The following is a 22,210-nucleotide window of genomic DNA, read 5'->3' as shown; positions in this document are numbered from 1 at the left end:
AGGTTGTTTTATATCCAGATTATTTTTTCAAAATCTTTTTTTTTCTGAATTCAAATATGTTCCAATATTTTTTAAAATTGTGCATGAATCTGGTAGCGACTAATTGTCTTGAAAAAAACTCTCCTGAAAAAAAAATTAAACAGGAACCATAAAGAGACCGAAAAGAGAATAAACAATAATCAAAAAATAAAATGAAATCTAACAGTAATCAGGAGAAAATAGTTTGAGCGACCATACATTCATCAGAGAATATTTCTAAAACTCTAAAAATTTCCATCTCGTGACATTACGACAAATATTTTTTTCAGGTTAGATAAAAGGATAGATAACTTTATTTGAGAGATTTTCATTTTTTTTTTTGTTTAGAAGTTCATGTTGAAATCTCTTCAATAATTTTCGTAAAGAATTACTAAAAAAATAAGTTTTCAAAAAAATTGCGAACATTTTTCCAGTAGTTTTCTATGTATTTCTTCATGGAAATGTGAATAAATTCTTCCAGGAAGCTGAGAAATGGTTGAAAAAACCGTGGCATATTCCTATAGCAAATTTTAGGGTAACTTCTGTTAAAACTTGTGTAAGTTCTTAAGTCACCCATGATAAATAAATATTTTTAAAAGAAATCACTCTTGAGGAAATTTTACAAGATTTTATAGATTATTACTCACATAACGCAGGATTTTGCGAAGGAATTCCTGAAAAAACATAGGACGGTAAATCCCTAAAAAAATGTGTAGTAATGATCGGAGATTTCTTGAAAAAAATGCTGTAGTGTAAACTGGTGTGAAACCTTAAATATTCTTTAACCTTGAATATTATATGGTGATTTTTTGAGCTATTCATTGAAAAATGTTTGGTGAACTCCAGTAATCCTTGGATCAAATGCTGGAAAAATTCCTACAAAAAATCTTTGCAAACTCAATAATTATACACAGGAATTTAAGAAGTCATTTGAAATGTTTTTTTTATATATTCAATCGAATAACCCCTCGAAGATTTTTTTGAGCAATTCTTTGAAATAACCGTAGATAAAATGGCGTTGAAATTAAAGTTGGGTTGAAAAAAAATCATAGAACGAATTTTACCAAAAACTGAACCTTTGCGGATATTCGTGGAAAAAAACTGTGGAAATCATTGGAAGATCTCTTAGAGTAACGTCTGAAGAATTCAGTTGAAAAGATAGTGAAAAATATTTGGAGGAAGTGCTAGGATAGTCCTTGGAAAATTGTTCGAAGTAATCCCTGAGAAAATAACTGGAGATAGTAACATTGAAGTGCTCGAGGATTTCCTGAAGCAAATTCTGGAGAAATTATGTTAAGCATCATTTGATAAATTATTGAAAGAATTGGTAGAGGAATTTCATGAAGAATTTATGGGGAGAACTTTGTATTTGTTCCTAATAGTATTTAAAATGAAATCCCTGGAGAAGCCACTAGGATAATTCGTGAAGCTATTCTTGAGAAATATCTGCAAGTAAGATGAGGAAAAAACATACTTTAGAGACCATTTTGGTTAAAATAGAAACTTTCATCAAAATTAGAGACTCGCATAAAAGTAAATACAAATTCTCTAACGACAATCGTGTTTTGCTAAGTCGATCAAATTTACTGGAAAGAATTCTCAATGAAAAGCTCGAATGAAGTTTTGATAGCGGCGCAGCCGAATTTTATTTTTGATTGAAGAAAATTTTCTTGCAAAAAATGGTTGACGCCTAAATCTCATCCTTTTCGTGAACATATTCTACCATATATTACTGCCTCAAAATAATTTCCCTGATTATGATCGAAATTCCCTGAGAATTCCAGGTCTTTTCCAGGTTGAATAAAATTCCCTGATAATTCCAGGTTTTCCAGGTTTTTCCAGGTTGTAGACACCCTGTTAAAGAGTTTCCTCAGAATCTTGGAGAGTTTCCCCTCAAAATCTTGGAGATTCTGTCTGAAATCTTGAAGAGATTTCATCTGATAATTTGCAGGGATTGTATCTGGAATCTTGAAGAGCAATTTTTTTTTTAAGGATAACTAATGCGTGAGGAATTAACAATACTAATTTTACGGAATCGAGAATAATGAAGAAGAATAAGGACTGTTCATTTTATAAAGTGGACACTTTGTTTATGCTATATATTTTTTTATTTATTGATAAAATCGTAATCGGTTTTCTGTGTATCGTTGACCTATTATTCTAAAATGCTATGAAAATATAAAATCTTTGAAAATGCTTTTGGTTGAAGAGCTAAATAGTTTTTTTCAAAAACTCTTAAAAAAAGCTGTCCGTCAAAGTTTAACATTATTTTTCGCAAAACAAAAATCCTATTTTTTATGAACAAATTGTATGTTTGTATCCTTTACTATTCTACTAAAGGTAAAGCTTTAAAAATATCAATTATATTTCACCATTCTATGACATTAGGTAACTTTAGTGATTTACCCATTTATGGCCAAATTTGCTGATACACCATCCTTTCACTCCCAGCAAAAGAAAAAAGTAAAAAGCGTGTTCAAAACTAGTTTGGATTACTAAAGAAACTATATTAGTACAAATGAAAGCTAAATCGTGAGATTAAACTACAGTCTTAAGTATAAATTTTACTGTTTATGGTAGTTTTACTAGAAAGTCTCATACTTTTAAAATCATGTACGCATATTTATCGATCTACAGCAAATTGTAAACAGTTTTCTCCGAATTTTTCAATTGGTAATCTCAAAATAACATATTATGAAAATAATATGTGGAAAATAAAATCGATTTTATTACAGCAGTGTTGCCAATTTTGATGATTGTCAATGTACTTTGATAGGTCTTCTAAGAATAAAACAATTGTGTTTCTGCTGTGCTTTGAATGTGACGTGGGGACTTACTAAGTAACTCTATGAAGGCGTAAGTTATTTTTCATATTAATACTATATTAGGACTTCCGTCAGGACGTACTTTTACACAAAAAATTCTACTCATATCAATTCCCATCAAATTTAAAAAAAAATCTTTAAAAATATACGGGAAAATTGATTTTATTATATCTGTAAAATTGTTGCTCCAAAAATAACTTGATTTTTTCCATCAGGCTTCTGATTGATGATGCTTTCGAAGAACAAGCCTTTATTGAAAATAGAAAATATAAATTATCGAATTTTCCAGCCAATTTCTTACAATCATTGATTTTGATAACCTCAAAAAATCGACCGATCTAATCGTTGTTCCATATTCGTGTGAAATTTAATTATTTTGGAGAATTTTTATTATCACAACATTGTACAATACTAGTCGAACGATTTACAAAAAACCGATTGAAATTTTATTGATTAATAAGAAAGATACAGCATGCACAAGGTGTCCACTTTATAAAATGAACAGTCCTTAATCATGGTAACATAATCGAGTATACATATTAAATAAAAGAATGCGTCAAAAATGGTGATTAACCTAAATGTAGGTGTCATTTCCGACCAGACCGATCTATTCTGCTAATTAAATAATTGATAGCACCAGCTGCGCTCATTTCACCATCTCATGATGACGGGGGCGATGAAAATGGGCCAAACTGAGCGACAAAAAATGCAAACAAATTCCATTCTGTCAGCGCAGAACAGCGCGGAAACTGCCACCGGATCGCGTGTAGCTCCAAATTGTTCGCTATAATTTATACACGATATCATGGAAATCCACCCACTTTTCATGGGGAGATATTCCGCCTGTCGCCGCTCGTGTCGTCGAAATCCGGCGAGATAGTCGAACAATATCGCACATTTCTACGTTGCTACGGGACCTGGAAGTGACAGGGGCACGGAATTTGTTATATTTTGAAGCAGAGCGGAACGCTCTTAATCGATGGAATTCGAAAGCTATGAGAAAAAAATGAATAAAGCTGCACGATGTAGTTCATTTAGTAAAGAAGATTTGGGCTGACATCAGACACGAACGAATGGTAGGGCGGGTCTGATTAATTATTTTCTGAGCCGATTTGATTGCGTATTTCCTATTTGGAATACGCGTTATAATGTGTGGAAATACAGCCTCTAGCACAGGCACTCCGAATCAAGTGAGGAAGCAAAGGGTGCCAACAATCGTGGTCAGAATTTCTGAATTTGCTGGATTTAGGCAGAAGATCTCAAACTTCATTATTGGAATAATTGGTGAGCTCGTTTCATGCTTCTATTTCAAATGTTTTATACATGTTAACACACATATTATTTGTGATGTCATATTCAGTCTTCATGTATGTCAATAGACATTTTTTATATGAGGTAAGAGCAAGTGTTCATTCTAAGCCCAATATGGTACAATATTTTATCAGCTATAGTGCGCAAACAAAATTTAAATTGAAATTCCATTATCTGAAAGGGAACTTTCGGCATCACCTTCTCCAACATAATGACTCTGCAAACATCCCACTGCCAATCAAGTGTAGCACAAACTGTAATCGATGTGAATTTCCCAATTGATATAATTGAATGACTTTGCTCAATCGGAAACCCTACTCTGCTGACAAGGGAACCATTCGTACGTGCCGACAAAGTGTTGAACCCCAGTTCCCATCTCCGCAGTGTGGATGTATCCCTTTTTAGATCACTCATCGGAACTTCCAATTTGTTTATCCCACCCAGCACCCCGAATCCGTAACAACAGCGTATATTTATTGCTGTCGGCATTTAGTTCACACCCTTCTTGGACCGACGAGCAAGTGCGAGATGCCGGCGACGATGTTTGATTTCTGAATCACGAGCATGCAACATCACAACTGGTTCGAGAAGGTATCATTTCACGTTGGATTATTGGTAAACAATTCGCTTCTTTTTGGGGATATCCCCCCCGCTTGAGAAAAACGCTGCGTAGACATAGTGACGCCCGCAGCAGTTCTTCGAATCTATCGAAACGATGATCCCGAGAACTAGTCTTCCGATGGCGATGATAGGCGATGAGTACACAGAAATTGTATACGAATTGCGTCCAGCTGCTGGGATCCGGTCGTTTCCGTGTGAGATTCGGTGGAATTGAAGACGGTGGTGGTAATAAAATTGTCCGCAAGATCAAAAGTATCTGCGTATTGAGCTGCGAGATTGTGCAGGGCAACACTTCAAAGTGCGAAATTTGGCCGTCTCGGTTTTTGGTTTTGAACCAAGCTGGAATCGATCAATTTCAAATGGGCAATCACTTTTGCGGAAGATCTGAGCGATGAAATGTTACAGGAAGGTTGTTTGGATTGAGACGATGGAATGAGATGATCCACCTTTGCAAGAATGTATTTCATATCAACAGTTTATAGACAAGGCGGCTGAAAAGTTTGAAGTTTAAATCCAGGTTTCAAATAAGTTTAAGTAATAGGTGTTGCAAAATTGTTTTTCATTAGTTTTCTCAAGACCGTACTTACGTCGATTTGAAAAAGTGATCGAGAAACCCAATACTTTACTCTTGGCTTTGTCCTGTGTCTCCATCGTTGTCATCAAGGTATCAAAGTAAGTAACAAAAACCCATTAGGCCTCGATTTACTGCCATTTCCCAGCCAGCCACGTGATATATGTATGACGTCAACCCCACGCGTCGTCATTCTCCTCGAGAAGCGTCTTATACGCGAATAAACTGCACTAAATCAGCTCAGGATTACGACTTACATATGTACACCCGGAGTGGGTACTTAATCCGACCACCAACAATCATCGACCATTGAAGCGCCGAGCGCGACATATTTCAATCATCTGCGCAAATGAGTGGCTTGGAGTGCGGATCAAAGCCGTCAGCCTTTCAGCCAAGAGGCAACAGGAAGTCGATCTCCTTTACGATCAAAACCATCATCCAGCGAAGAAACTGTGCGGTCATATTGCACGGATGTCGGCGCACACCACCGCGCACTAATTTCGCCAAATGGGCGCAATAAAATTCAATCTTTGCACCGAAATTAAATAGCGCCGTCATGTTGCGTTCATTCATGATGAGCGTGCTCTGTGAGGAGATTTTGCTAGAGAGCTGTGTTTGCTAGAGTTGCAATGTGACATGACAGTTGCAATCTGTTGCAATTTGGACGTGATGCTAGCAAATGAGCACCTGAAGAAGAATTTATTGCAAACGCGTCACATCAATGACGAACTTTTATATTATTTTATATGACGGTGTTATAAAATCTGTGAGGCCAAGATCGAGATGATCGAAAACGTCCTTTTTTCTGAAGGGTTGTTAGGCCAAGCATGTTATTATTTGAATAGAGAGTATGCAGTTTTACCGAAAACCATGGTACTGAACAGTGTTATGAGAAACTCAAGTTCTTATAACTTACGATTGAAATTTTTCATGCGTGATTTGTCAATAGGGCGATATTCAAAACTGAAAAGGCAAAAGATGGCTCTTTTTCAGTGGTAGTAAAAACGAAACCCTGAAGCAAAGAAAGTACCACGGCAGATGAACTAAACACAAAAAGTTATGTATTCACTTTACACTTGATTTCTAATCACTACTTTTTTGATCCAGTTTCCTAATTCCAAGTAATTTACGTTTTTCATTATTTTCCGTACGTTTTGACAGTCTCCGACTACCATTCTTCCATGCGCTTGTGTTGAAAGTTTGAGAAATTTGAGAATCCAAAGTAGCGTGATCAGTGGGAGGAATACAAACAACAGTGTCGTCGCTCGGCGGCCAGTGAAAGAAGCTGAATGTTCGAAAGGTTGTTATCTGTACTTTTTGCCGCTGGCGCCAACTGTTAGCGTTTAAGAACGAAATAAACAGTCGTTACCCTATTACTCAACTCAGCAGTCAAAAAATCATGGATGAGTTGACTCATATGTTTCACTCATTCTCTCGTATTTCCACAGTTCACTCACACAAAGCAATGATTTCTTGATAGTATGGTAGAATTATAGTAATCCTTTCTAACGTTAACAAAAACATTCGGTTTTCACGAGTTTTTGACGGGCTTTATGACTGAATCATTTTTGACAACTAGAGTGTGATTGTGTAATTTTGAACGAACAACTCAAGCATGAGACTTTCGAAGCAGATATCTAATGAGTTTGCTCTCGCGAGAGACCTCAATGATTGTGATTTGAGTGTGAGTCGGTCAACACTGGCACTGAATGCCGTTACGCCAAAAAGCTCGTAAGTCATTGAGATTGGGTTTGATTGACCGCCCGTGGTTGCTACTCTAGTATTATAAACTCATTTGTACTCACACGAGGGATTAGCCAAATGACTGCTTGGAACTAACAGGCATCTTCGTTGAGAAGTGCATTGATTCTTGTCCACTGCATTTTCGCAAGATATTTCGGATTGTATAGCTATCGGAAAAGTTTATTTTTTTATGGCACAAGTTTTCTTTTTTGAGTTAGAAGATAGTCCATGTATCAGGCGTAATGAAATAGAATATAGAAATGATGCAAGATCAAATAAGAGGGAAACGGTTTCTGTTTTCTGGTTAATTAAAAAGAAAGAAGTAAACGATTCAATTATTTTTAATTTGAACTTCTAATCACCCTACAAACAACTGAAAATCGTACTTCTGATTACCTCTTTGCCTGTTTTGCTCTGATTCTGCGTTTTGTTTCCCGATGTTCCATTTTGCATTACTCCGTTTCACGAGCTGAATGACGTTTAAACCATTTTCAATTTGAACGATGTACAGATTAGCGGGGTTCAGCATTCGAACCAGCGGGAGTATACGGTACAAAAACAAAGTACAATCAAAAGGGCAGGCCTAGGATTGAACCCATGACCTTTTGCTTACAAAACAGAAGTGGTGGTCATTAGACTACCAACCCTTTACGCTAAAAAGTTCGGAAGACTGAAAAAAGTCATGAGGCTGTCAGGGTCGTTAATTCGAAAGGAATGAGGTCCGAAATTTCGGCTTCAATTAGTACATTTACTACACATTTTGCAAATTAAAGCTCGGTACAACCTTCATCCAAACGACTCGCTTTTAGTGTGAACACTTTAGGACTGCTTGGTAAGTTTGACTGAAGTTTAGTTAGGGTGAAAGTTTTGAAAAGTATGGGCTTAATAACCCATTACGTCAATCGATCAAAAGTTTGAAGGCCTTTTTCCAGATTCTTTAAAGATTTTTGAAAGATTGATTCCCTCTAACGACCGTATCAGCCTAATGACGCTGATTGTTTAGGTAGAATAATAACTTAAGCATTTTTTGGGAAATCATTAAAAAAATCTAGAAATAGGCCTTAAAACTTTTAAAATTAGATTATCGTCAAATAAGTGTTTGCTTTATAGGCTTATTTAACAACTTTCAATAAAAAACACAACTTCTCAAGCTTTTTTAAACCATAATTAATAATACTTCATTTTGAAGCCGAAAAGTCCGCTATTTATAAATATAATTCAAGCAAACAAGTCCATTACTTAAAAAAAATACAGGCAATGAAGAATTTTGATCAGAAATTAGTGCGTTAATGCAAAGCTAAAACATTTAGAGCTGCTCGCAATCATATCATCAACAGAAAATAGGAACTGTTTAATGAATGTTGCCGGATAATCAAAGCCATTGTATAGCTAACATATGTTTGAACTGTATTGAAGTCAAGTTTAAGTGACAGTGTTGCCAGATATAAAAAAATGATCATTAATGTTTACTTCCAAGGGTTATTTACTCAAAAAAAAAAAAACAAATAGCACTTTAATTCGCCCTGCGTGCCAATATAGTGCTATAATACAAGCGACATGCCCTATATTAGCCGTGTAGTGGTCATTTGGGTAAGATGTAAACTGAATGATAGTGAACAATTTATGGAACGAACCAGAAAGTATAGACACGACTTTTAAAAGTTTGTTTAATAAAATAACTTGTTACATTGAAATTTTTGATTTTTGAAAATCAATTCTTATCAAGCCAGCACAGACCTTACTTTTGTATTTTATTGAAACTTAATTAGCAATGAATATTTTTATCAAAATTCTTCGATGTGATGGAATCAAGTACATTGCATCTAAGATGCATAGCTAGCATAGCTTAGACTGACTACAAATATCAATGGTTGCTATTCCGTGATTCACCGAAGTCAGTGAAAATGCACAAAGAATCAACTAGAAGTTCGGCTGGGATTGGCCGTAATCTTCTTCAGTGTGCATAATTCAGTGCCTCTATTTATACAAGGTATAAAACGGTGCCGGCCACGTCCTTGCAGTCAGGTGGGATTGGGGGAAGGAATGTTAGTCTGTAACCTTTGCTGTTTGGAGACCGTATTGGCCTCTGCATCTCCACAAAGGTTACTGGGAGGGATGTTTTTTAATTGGGAGGATCGTTGGGTCACAGGATTCACTTTGATAAGCGATTAGACCATGATAAATACTTATTTCTGAGATACAAACACTTGACTGGTTTATATGGTTCTGGTTCATATCAAATGAAAATATATTATTTTCATTTGATATGAACAATTTCTATGTAGAGGCAAATTATGCCGACACTTGAGGTAACGAACCATTCAAAGTTTGTTGCACAAATACCTAAATGTAATATTCCTACAGCTACCAGGACGAAAGCATGTGTAATTATATTTTACTTATTTGGAAAGAAACAAAAAACTCGATTGGCTGGAATATCATAGAACACTCTTATGCCGACACTTACAGTAGCGAACCATTCGAAGTTTTTTCAATTACAAAAATAAAGGTTAAAAGAAAGGGGTGTTCTGAAAAAAAAAAGTTAAACATGAATAATTCATGAATCAGAGTTTATGTCGACACTCACAGTGACGAACCATTCATAGTTTGTTGAAAAATCATATTTACGGCCCACCGTTGTAACGATTAAATGTGCAGTCATACATATTTTATAGATTAGAAATAGTAGCATGAAACGAGCTCACCAATTGATCCTTCATCGTTGATTGACCAGCCACAATCCACTTTCAGCTTCACTCGTTTGCTCGGCTAAATAAAAGCACTCAGAAAAAAAAAGGTGCGCGACACGAGAGGGAAAAAAACTGATGATTCCAGGCTTCCAGGCAATCCAGGCTTTCTTGACGCACTGTCCAGGAGCAAGCGTCATGGTCGAAGGATCAAAAAGAACTAATCGATCGCGGTGTAGTATCCAATTTCAGTCTTACACTCAGTGAAGTTCAGTGAAGTCTTCATAAATTTGTTAATCTGCACAACCAATTTTGAAGCTCTTAGCATCATTCTCTTAAAAATTGAATTTATGTAAAGTTTATAGAATATCAAATTCATTCAAAATGAAAACTTGAGAGTAGTTTCCTCTGTTTACTAAAAAAAACATTTTCGTTTGACCATAACTTCATAAATAATAAACCAATTCAATTTTTTACATGTTTTTGGAAAAAATTTCGGTTGTTTTTAACCCACAGTTTATTTTATTTATTTTATTTTAATTATTATTAAATTAATTTGTAAATATGTTTGCCCAAAAACATGAATTTCCGAAGCAAAATATTTTTCAAATTTTTGTCACTTAAACGCCAACACTCAAGCTAAAACTTTCTTATTTGTTAAACCTTCAAAATTGTCTTGGAAACAATTTTTGGTAAATTTAAAAGCAAAAATATTTTTTTATATATGCATTTGTTGAATCTTTTTTTTTCATTCAAAAATCACTTTTTTGCGTATTTTTTTTAACTAAGTCAAATAATTTTCAATTTAATTTAATGTTGTATTCACAGTTTGAAAAAAAAAACTAGATTAGCTTCGAAAGAATATACAAAGTGCTGGAAGGGATGAGTATTCATAAAGTTGTGGTCGAACAAAGATATTTTTTAAGTAAAAAGAAGAAAAAAAATAAGGGAAATCTATTATAAACTAAGACTTGTTTTCATTTTAGACAATTTTGATTTTCTACAAACTTTCCATAAATTTATTTTAGAAGAGAATGATGATCAAGTTTCAAAATTGATTGGAAAATAACACATTTATGAAGACTTCAAATCGCTTGCGCCACCTCTAAATCATAATATGTTTGGCTCAAAGTTTGAGTTTTCCCATTTTATGTAATTTGAATTCAGAAGAGCACACGAATTTTTGGTTTTGAGAACTTTCGAAAAATAAGCCGCACCCTACTGTTGAGGCTGAAAACTTGATCGAAGGGTCACTCGCTGGTGGTGACCGATTCGATCAAATTTTCAACGTGAATGGCTTTCTGGTTCTTGAAAATTTGAGCTGTGGCTTCGATGCATCTTCACATTTATAACAGCGAAATATTATTTCAGGGGATAACTGAACATTTCAACTGTGTGAGTTTCAGGCTTTATAATACTCCTCAACATCGCCAAAATTTGGTAGAATGCTCTAGAGCAGCGTGCTCTTTGTCTCATTGTGAGGGAGCGAAAAAATACCAATCAGAGAAGCATAGAAAAGTAACGAAGAAGGTGCGGCACGCAACACAAGGGAGGAAAATTCCATAAAAAAGAGTGCCATCACAGCTCCGCGAAGCCTGTTTTGTTTGGACGAGTTCAAAGTTTCACTCAAGAGTTCTTTCAAAGTGTGAGTAAAGGTGAGCATAGAAGCGAGAGAGAAAGAGTACAAGAAAAAATCGCTCCATTTCGATGCACTCTCACAAGGATCGTTTGAAGATCTGTGTTGTGTTTTTTTTAGTTAAATTTATACTTCTCAAAAAAACACGAAAGCACTTCATTTTTGCATCGCAGAAGAGTTTCTACCTGGTGATTTATAATATTCATAATTGTTTTCGCAGCGTCCATCGCACACTTTTCATATATGCATCTTTAGTAATCATACTCATTATTTCAAAGGCTTTTCACGAAAACTTGTTTTTGAAAACATTTGCTCGAGTAACTGACACTGAAGAAGACTGCAAGTGGTAGTCGAAATACGCGTATCTGTCAAAGATAAGCATTTAGGAGCGGAATTAAAAGGTACACGGTACTCCATCTACTTTAAAGTTTCTCTATTTGAGATTCTGTTCAGAGGATTCGAACATTCATTAAAGTGTTGATCCTTTTGGATTTTTGGCCAACCTCGTTCACAGCCTGTATCTTGCACTTGAGGAACATTCCGTACAGAGTTGCATACTTCTCCACCGGAAGCGACCAGCTGAAATGGCCAGATGAATCGTTCAGGTGTTGAGTAGTAGATGTTACCCGTAGGTTCTGTAATTCGAGATGTATTCAAGTGAAACATTGCAATTCAGATTGTTCAAAGAATCCCACTTCAATCTGCCGTTTCTTTTGTAATCTCCAGATGTTAGAAGGATGCTTGTAAACGTATCGTTTTGGCTCATATTCCAAACACTTAAGGTCAACGGTGATTTCAAATGCATTTGATAGGCATAAATTAACAGATATATGTGAAAATTTCAATTGCTTTACATAACTTTACTTTCAGCTGTTGGGTGTGCGGATAATTGTGTATATTTAATTAGTTTTAGTACTTTTTACGTAAAAGTATGTAAAAACATTTTGATTCAAACGCCGTACATTGTCTCATATTCCGAACACCTTGATTCACCTTGATTCGTACAGCACGAATAAATCGCAATCAAATTATTTTTTTTTTTGAAAATAACTTCATCTGAGCTAGTTTTACTGACCTCGAACTAGATAATCATTTTAACTTCCAAGGTATAAAATAGATTAAAGACGTGAAAATTCAATTCGGAAAATGAGTCTGTTCGGAATTTGAGACAAAACGGTAAATCAGAACTGATTAGGAATAGATGAAAAGATTGGAAATCAAATGATTTGGGGGGAGATTCTTTATGAATTCCATGGCTTGCTGGCTTGACCGCGCAAAACAAACTTGCCAGCTGTCAACTGTTTTTTCAAACTCTGTTTGAAGGATTGAACTACCTCCCTTCTAGATACCTTGGTCTATATGGAAACTATATAGAAATCATCCCAAGCAGGGTTTTCAGCATGTATAAAAATTGGTCCGATTCGTTGAAATCAATTCTTTTTAACTTCGGTTAAGCGTGAAACATTGTCTTTTGATGTTGCCGAAATTCGTTTGATCAACAGGGTAACGAATGTTTACATCGTTCTTAAACGCTAACAGCGGCAAAAAGTACAGACAACAACCTTTCGAACATTCAGTTTCTCTCACTGACCGTCGAGCGGCGACACTGTTGTTTGTATTCCACTCACTGATCGCTGGATTCTAAAATTTCTCAACCTTCCAACACAAGCGCAGGGAAGAATGGTAGTCAAGAACTGTCAAAGAAACTGGATCGAAAAAGTAGTGATTGGAGATGAAGCCTAACGTGAATAAATAGCTTTATGTGTTTAGTTCATCTTTCGTGGGGCTCTCTTTGCTTCAGGATTTTGATTTTACTACCATAGACCATGAGCCATCTATTGCCTTTTCAGTTTTGAATATCGCCCTCCCTGGCTAACAACGGTTTGATTTGACTATAGTTTCAGACATTATTTTTTTCATTCAACTAGGTTTCAAATAAACGTCAAGCATAAAATGTTACTTGGGTTACCTCAAATTTGCAGCGATTCATGATTTTTTCATCAAAATTCATTATTATTTGCGATTTTATATGAGATAGTTTACTCTCGAATAGCTTTTTCTTGAGGTTAGCTTAAAACACTGCGGGAAGTTTAGAGTTTTTTTTTACAGCTCTTCAATTTCTGATAACACTACGCAATTTGGTTTGTTATCTATATCTAAGCTGAGAGAAGGAAAGTATTTTTTAAAATATTTCAATCACGAGGAATGTCCCATTGGCCAAGGATCGCACACTAACACAGATCACTGTTTTTCATTGCCAAAATCTCAAATATCCCGAATATGCAATATGTCTGAAACCGGGTGGCCAATCATCACAATCGACACACATTTTGAAAATAGAACTCAAGAACATAGAAAATGGTGCAACAATACCTGCCTTAGAAAAAGATGCATATGTCAATGGAGTTAAGTGTATATCAGAATGAATATAAAAAAAACCTAAGCTCCTAACTTCCGAAACGTCGTATGCCATATTTATGAACCGATATTAGACTGATTGGTGTGGACTTCTTGTCACTGGATGCATCAGTGATACTCAGTGACCACTTACAACACTGCTTATATGATACTGCTAACTATGTGACGCGGTATAGGAAATTAATGCTTCATTCCATCAACTCACTTTCCGTCCGTTATAATGGAACCGACGACATTGTGATGTCGATTAGCACTTAATTAAGGTTAGCTTCCATTTCGGTCCAGGAGTTTGATGATCGTTTGGTCGTGAGCCGCCACAAGCTGGTATGTGATAATTTGCTTCAATTGGGAGATAAATATGTTGCGACTTGCTCAGGAATGCTTCACATCAATTAATTATTTGAAGCATCATAGGTGTTAAAAGTCGTGTTCTGCGTCTTGAAATACGAAGGTGTAATCGTACTGGAATGTTGTTCCACCGAAATTCATCAAAGAAATAATATATACTTATACCCGTAGATTTTTTTTAGAATTACATCTTTTTCTTAATTCTAGCTTTACGTCCCATCTAGCATAGAGCTTGTCTCTCAGCTTAGTGTTCTTATGAGCACTTCCACAGTTATTAACCGAGAGCTTTCTTTGCCAATTGATCATTTATGCATGTGTTTATCGTGTGGCATGTACGAAAATAATGTCCAGAAAGTTGAGATAATTCGAAATACATATGAAAGTTTTTAGCAGCGTTCTGCCTAGTGTTCCACTTGATTTCAAATTATCACTTGCTAAGTATCCACTTGAGCTCATTATGATCCTTATGTTCTGGCCGCAAGACCTCAGCCATCTCATCATCCAATAGAGCAGTTTCAAATCCCACACTTTCATCGAAAGAACCCAAGCCCCACATAAACATCATTCTAGCCTAAGAGTAGTGCATTGATTGCGGCGACGCACTTAGGGGTATTAAGACATTCTAGCTGGCTAAAAGCATTTCTAGTCGTTTCTTTTCAAATTCATTATGTGGAGTTAGTATCGGAAAAAAAAAATCCAAGCTCGACATAAAATCGCGAGTTTTTAGCCGATTTCTTGGAGAAATTCTAAAAAGAACGTTTTAAAGGTTGCCTGCTAAAGTTATTTCTAGAAGAAACATTGGACGGTTTTTTTGCCATCGATCGAATTTCCAGACTTCTTTAATCCATCTAAAAACGGTAACTGAACTCGTTGCCCGGCCGATTAATTTATTCAAATCATAATTCAGACACTACTTTATCTATTGTAAAACAATTAGGAAAGTTAACATACTTCCTAGGAGAAAAGGAAGGAGAAGGAGAAGGAGAAGGAGAAGGAGAAGGAGAAGGAGAAGGACAAGGAGAAGGAGAAGGAGAAGGAGAAGGAGAAGGAAGGAGAAGGAGAAGGAGAAGGAGAAGGAGAAGGAGAAGGAGAAGGAGAAGGAGAAGGAGAAGGAGAAGGAGAAGGAGAAGGAGAAGGAGAAGGAGAAGGAGAAGGAGAAGGAGAAGGAGAAGGAGAAGGAGAAGGAGAAGGAGAAGGAGAAGGAGAAGGAGAAGGAGAAGGAGAAGGAGAAGGAGAAGGAGAAGGAGAAGGAGAAGGAGAAGGAGAAGGAGAAGGAGAAGGAGAAGGAGAAGGAGAAGGAGAAGGAGAAGGAGAAGGAGAAGGAGAAGGAGAAGGAGAAGGAGAAGGAGAAGGAGAAGGAGAAGGAGAAGGAGAAGGAGAAGGAGAAGGAGAAGGAGAAGGAGAAGGAGAAGGAGAAGGAGAAGGAGAAGGAGAAGGAGAAGGAGAAGGAGAAGGAGAAGGAGAAGGAGAAGGAGAAGGAGAAGGAGAAGGAGAAGGAGAAGGAGAAGGAGAAGGAGAAGGAGAAGGAGAAGGAGAAGGAGAAGAGAAGGAGAAGGAGAAGGAGAAGGAGAAGGAGGAGAAGAGAAGGAGAAGGAGAAGGAGAAGGATAAGGAGAAGGAGAAGGCCATCGATCGAATTTCCAGACTTCTTTAATCCATCTAAAAACGGTAACTGAACTCGTTGCCCGGCCGATTAATTTATTCAAATCATAATTCAGACACTACTTTATCTATTGTAAAACAATTAGGAAAGTTAACATACTTCCTAGGAGAAAAGGAAGGAGAAGGAGAAGGAGAAGGAGAAGGAGAAGGAGAAGGAGAAGGACAAGGAGAAGGAGAAGGAGAAGGAGAAGGAGAAGGACAAGGAGAAGGAGAAGGAGAAGGACAAGGAGAAGGAGAAGGAGAAGGAGAAGGAGAAGGAGAAGGAGAAGGAGAAGGAGAAGGAGAAGGAGAAGGGAAGGAGAAGGAGAAGGAGAAGGAGAAGGAGAAGGAGAAGGAGAAGGAGAAGGAGAGGAGAAGGAGAAGGAGAAGGAGAAGGAGAAGGAGAAGGAGAAGGAGAAGGAGAAGGAGAAGGAGAAGGAGAAGGAGAAGGAGAAGGAGAAGGAGAAGGAGAAGAGAAGGAGAAGGAGAAGGAGAAGGAGAAGGAGAAGGAGAAGGAGAAGGAGAAGGAGAAGGAGAAGGAGAAGGAGAAGGAGAAGGAGAAGGAGAAGGAGAAGGAGAAGGAGAAGGAGAAGGAGAAGGAGAAGGAGAAGGAGAAGGAGAAGGAGAAGGAGAAGGAGAAGGAGAAGGAGAAGGAGAAGGAGAAGGAGAAGGAGAAGGAGAAGGAGAAGGAGAAGGAGAAGGAGAAGGAGAAGGAGAAGGAGAAGGAGAAGGAGAATGAGAAGGCAAGGAGACGAAGAAGCAGAAGGACAAGGATAAAGAAAAGGAGAGGGAAAAGGAGAAGGAAGAGAAGAAGGAGAACGAAAGGGGGAAGGAGAAGGAAAACGAGAAGGAAAAGGAGAAGGACAAGGATAAAGAAAAGGAGAGGGAAAAGGAGAAGGAAGAGAAGAAGGAGAACGAAAGGGGGAAGGAGAAGGAAAACGAGAAGGAAAAGGAGAAGGAGGACGAGAAGATGTAGAACATTCTAGTATTTGTAAATGTCCTTTGACCAGCTAGATTCGCCAAACATCCCACAGTGCAATGGCAGACAACCAACAGCCGCGGTCGGTTAGGCAGCTAGCAGTCGTTGTCTTCGTCGCGATCACAGCGGGTGAGTAATGATCGTCACGAGACACATGTTATGACACTCACTTTAATAAACAACTCCATCAAATCGGGCGGCGGCTAATGTCGTCGTCGTCGTCGTCGACGGAAGCCAAAATCACACACAATCCAATCATCGCCGCTTGGTTCGGGTGGCCACGACGCTGGGATCCAACTGCCGTCAAATGCAGGGCTGGTTGCAACTGACTTGAAAATAGGAACTCAAGAGACCTCATGCTTGAAAAAATGAAAGCTAAGCTCGTGCTTGAAAAATGAGACCAAACATAAAATTAAACAAAAAGACCATACAAGAGCCAAGAAAACGAGAATATTAAGGAAAACGTGGAGATTTTATTTGAGATCTGTTTGGGTAAACTGCTAGACTAATAAGTGGACGAAATGTTGGATAAAATCCAATTGAGATTTGGCTTCAATTTCCCCTGAAAAATCTCCAAATAGAGACTTGCCACCAGCCCTGTGCAATGTGAAAAGTGAGCTCGCGTGCGTCCCAAAACCACTGTATAAGTGGTTCAAGTGTCTCGTCTGCAGGGGCATCATTCCGATCGGAGGGAACGAAAATCCGGGGAATTTGATGAAGTTCCAACTCTTCGAGGCCACAAATTGAGGCGCGGGTTTGGGGAGAGAGAGACTGATTCCAACAGATGGATGGATTGGGGATCCGAAACGGCTGCTGCTGCTGCTGCTGTTTATAAACTTGCGGGCGAAAATATATAAACAGTTTTCCCTACTTTGTAATATTAATTATTTGAATGGATTTCACCGATGGTGGGCGGGACATTGAAAGGTGAAGGAGGGGACGATGAGGTAGATGAAAAATATGGTCTGCTGGCATGTGTCATTTGGGGGGGATGCTTATGAGCTGTCGGAATGTCCCATTAATTGGTTTAGAGATGTTTTCGCATAAATAATCGAGCAACTGGCTTCCCGGAGGTGGTGATCTAGTTGGGAAGATTGAGGAAGGTGACAGCCAGCTTGAGGTGACATCAATTACATTTTGCTTCGATTTACTCCACTTACTTACAATGTAAACGACGAGGGGATGAACTATTTCTTTTTGGATGGATCATGAAGTCCAAATAGCCAAATAGCGAAAAATGCGTAGCTATTCAAACCATGCTGGAGGTCCAGGGTTCGGATCCCGTCGGTTGAGGTTCGTTACGGGTTGAAATTTTCTCGAATTCCCAAATGGTTAAATGGCAAAGAAAACTCTCAGTTAGTAACTGTAGACTCATAAGAAAACTGAGATGAGGGGAAGGCTTTGTTCCAGATGATCTGAAGATATTTGTTAAACCCAAATAAGGCAATTTATAGCAATGGTTTGCTTTGGTTAGCAGGTTGCCAATGTATCAGACGTGAGGGAACGCTTGGTAATACTAATAATTATTGATTATTAATGTTTGACATTGTTTCCGAATCTTCAATTGAAGCTTGCCAACAATTGTGATCATTCAAACTGCATTTGCTGATGCACAAACAATGTATACGGGTACATTGCTAGATCACTTTAAATCTGAATAACAAAGCACTTTTTTCCTATATATGTCGCCTACGCCGCCCAACTATGACCGGATTCTTCACGGAAGACTCCGTAGGCTTATCTCCGCCATGGGTAGTAAATCTTCGTTCCCAACGTGCACTGCCATAATCAGCAATTTACGACTACGGATAGCAACTCGGCCACCGTCATGCGGAAATCCCTTACTCATCAGAAGCGGCCATGCCTTAGTTCCCAGTAATTGCTATTATTGTTGCTGCTGGAGTAATGTGACGACGCAGGTAAATTCTCCGCCTTCGACGATAGCATTCGAGGGAAGACATTGTATTGGAGTGATATAATTTTTATGGAAAAAAAACCATCCGAAGATGTCCATCAGCAACGGTTAACATGATAGTACCTGTCATTTAGAATCACAACTACAGATACACCCAAGCACGCACACACAATCGGTAGTAAATCTTTTTAACAACGGATATTCCACTCGATTCGATCCAAAGAAGCTTACACAAGAAGGTTCATGAATGCAAATCGGCCGATAAGAAGGACGCCCAAGGTGAAACCCCGAGTCGTTTCGGATTTTGATTATCCTGCTCGTTGTTTTCGATTTTCCCTGCCGGACGCTCCCCCATAATCGTTTATTAGGGCTTCTTGGAACAATATCGGTGTCTTTTGAAGCTAGAATGGATCAGAGTTTTGTTAGGAAAACAGAACGCACTAATGAAATCGGTGAAATCTTAAAAATATAATCTTTAATAGTTTTCATTTATTTTGACAAATAGACAACGTTTCACGCTTATAATTTTCAATGCACCAACTAATTAGGTTCTGCAAAAAGATCTTTGAGTTTCAAATCTCTTCTACACTAACAGAGAATCGTAAATTGTCCCACTTTTAAGAAAAGTGCATCATAGAATTGTGTAATCCCAGAACTGAAGTAATTTGCACCACGAGTTGAATTTTTTCAGTGTGTTCGTTGAACTACATCGATTTCAATCTACATCACAAATTCTCTTGCAAATCCAACACTGTTCCCACCGATGAAAAGCCTTCGCAATTGCACCACCACCGGCCGCCAAAACGCTGACAACCACCACTGGGAATTATAAATTTGATTTCAATTAGCAATAAATCTGCTATCGCCTTAACACCTTTTTAATACTGATCGTTAATTCAGTCGATCGCCGTTTCTGCCCTCTCCGCACGCGTTGTCCAATCTCCTCCAGGATCCGGTTTTGCATGTTCGCTTTTCGATTCCCCGGAGTTTCGCCGTGATCCTCTCCTCTCCTCCACCACGACAGCTCGTAAATTGATAAATTGAAGTGTTATTTTCACTAAAAAGGGTGCGCTTTCACGCCTTCGGGCATCCGATTAGGCCGCGATCACGAAATCATTTCGAGGCCTTCGTTTGGTCCGTCGCGCAGTGGTGCATGGCCGGACAAAATGCCAAAATTGAAGTTTTTAAAATAATCTTTTACGTTTTATTTATTGATTTCTGTACTTTTGAATTATGTCTTAAGCGAGGATAAGTCAGCAATATATGATTGCTCAATTTTAACCAACAACAGTTTATCTAGTATACTTAAAACAGTTGTATTTCAACTAAATCTCGCGTAACTTTTTAGAAGGACCTATCTAACATTGAGAGGCTCTTTTTGATAATAAATCTATAAGCTGTTATGTGTAATACCTATAAGTAGATGAAAAACCGAATTTAGTACTATACCATTTAAATCTAATCGAGTCTAGTACACGACACGGAAGACGGCCTTACAGTTGAGGTTGAAATACGCGTATTTGTCAGAAGATACAAACTTTAGTGGAATTAAAAGGTAAAGTATTAAATTGAGTTAGGCTCTTTTGTTTTACTTTCTTTTAAATTAATAACGAAGCCACATCAACCTTTTCAGCTAAAATAAAATCTACAATTAGAAAGTTCAAACTCATATATCTGTGTTTTTGCTTGATTTTATTTAAATTCTATGATAAAACCAGTCTTTTATATGAATAAGTAAAAAATGTCATTTGAATAAAATCATGAAAATTCGACATTTTCATTCATTTCGATGAAGCTTTCTATGAGCATCAAGTAAACTAGATTAAACATCGTTTCCTTTTAATTTGGGAGCATTTTTAAGATTTTGTCTGGCTTCTATATGAAACCGAACAACTGTGCGTCGACCGAAGTCGCCGTCGTCGTTAGCGTCTCTTGGACGAAGAGTAATTCGATTATAATATTTATAAACCAGTGCACGGGAGGCCACCAGAGCTTCGCTGCAAAGACAGAAGACCTGCCCTATAAAAAGGGCATACCGGAGGAGGACGGAAGTGATAACAGCAACAATTTAACAAGGCTTCAACAAATTTATTTATTGGTCATTTTTCATGCGGCTTCACGAGCAATACCTTGGGTGGGCTGCACGCGTGCTTCTCTTCATCGTCGGATGAATTGCAACGGAAAGGTGTTTTGTCTTAGTGCTTCTTCATCACTGCGTATAGAAGATTGCGAATCGTTGATCATCGGCTTGCGATTGACTTTAACGATCGTATCAGCATGGTTTTCAGATAAGCCGAACGGGTTCTCATTGATTCTCATGTAAGTAAACGGAGTATGATGCATTTTTTTTTTTGGATTTTTGAATTTGAAGTGTTCGCGGTTAGCCAAACCTGTACTCAAACAAATGATCACCATAATGCCCATACAAGCCACTTCAGACATTTCCATGCGGGTGAAATCCATAATGCTTTTCTACTCATTTCGATAACCTCATTTGCGTCAGTGTAGCACTGTATGACAGCTGATCAAATATAGACAAACATTTGAAAAGGGCACATCAGCATTGGAAAATAATAGCATTGCAAAACGCTGTTGAGCCCAATTTAACTCAATCACGCTCACCAATTCCGCTATCAGAAAGATCTAACACTAATTTTCCTGATAGTGGCGTTAGTTAGTTAGAGTTTTCGTGTGCGGGATAAAATGGGCTCAACAGCAACGTTTCTGAAAAAAAGGCACAAGATCTTTTGGGCCCTTCTATAATGTTTGTCTAGACATTGACATTTATCGAAAACTTATTGAAACAGTATCAAGCCAGAAAAGAGAACAAACTTACTTTATCGATCCTACGCGTTTCGCAGACGAAATTCTACGTGTTCCACTCTTAACCAACAATATCTTTCACTTTTAGAACGTTTAATTTCCTGTTTGTCTGTATATGCGAAACATCAGTCACCCGTAAACTTCAAATAGCATGTCGAACACTTGTTCGTCGCTTCACTTACCTCGCTTTTGCATGAACAAGAAGAGATCATCGAGGAACTCTTTCCGCTTGGGATCATCGTTGATTTCGTACAGCTGTAAACAAGAAAAACAAGAAGGAAAAAGTTACAAATTAGTGAAAATTACATAAGTCACATAAGTGTTCAGGTGAATCGGCCCTGGAGGACTCGTCCCGTAATTGGACGAGCCCCAGTTAATTGTTATAACATTCGTTTCGACGGTGTAAAAATACCACATAGGAAGGAAAAAAAAAGCGATCGATAACAAAAAAAATGCACGTAAAACAAGCGAAAATAACGAACGGACCTTCGAACGAGGGCCGGGCAAGAGATTACATCGACTAACCCTCGACCGCAGCTCGGCTAAAACTGGACCCGTCCGTAAGCCGAAGATAAGCGCAAACGCTAATTGAAAATAGTTCAACAACACTTTTAATCGCTGCCGCCGACGACTCTGTTGGCCATTGTTGCCAGTCGGTGTCATTTTTTCCGCCGT

At 37.7% G+C, this 22,210-nt stretch overlaps 1 protein-coding gene across 7 annotated transcripts in view; it reads right to left on the bottom strand.

The window, feature by feature from the left end:
- The window catches only part of LOC5573660 (protein dead ringer), a 489,443-nt gene that overhangs the window by 74,108 nt on the left and 393,125 nt on the right, over positions 1–22,210 (bottom strand). For all 7 annotated transcript variants that reach the window (XM_021841653.1, XM_021841652.1, XM_021841647.1 and 4 more), the window contains one exon: positions 21,718–21,790. In XM_021841653.1, the coding sequence (XP_021697345.1) occupies positions 21,718–21,790 (73 nt within the window). The remainder of the gene's footprint in view (positions 1–21,717; positions 21,791–22,210) is intronic.

This window comes from Aedes aegypti, chromosome 2 (genome assembly GCF_002204515.2).
Source record: "Aedes aegypti strain LVP_AGWG chromosome 2, AaegL5.0 Primary Assembly, whole genome shotgun sequence".
NCBI lineage: Eukaryota > Metazoa > Arthropoda > Insecta > Diptera > Culicidae > Aedes > Aedes aegypti.
This window is presented reverse-complemented; position numbering and strand designations above follow the sequence as displayed.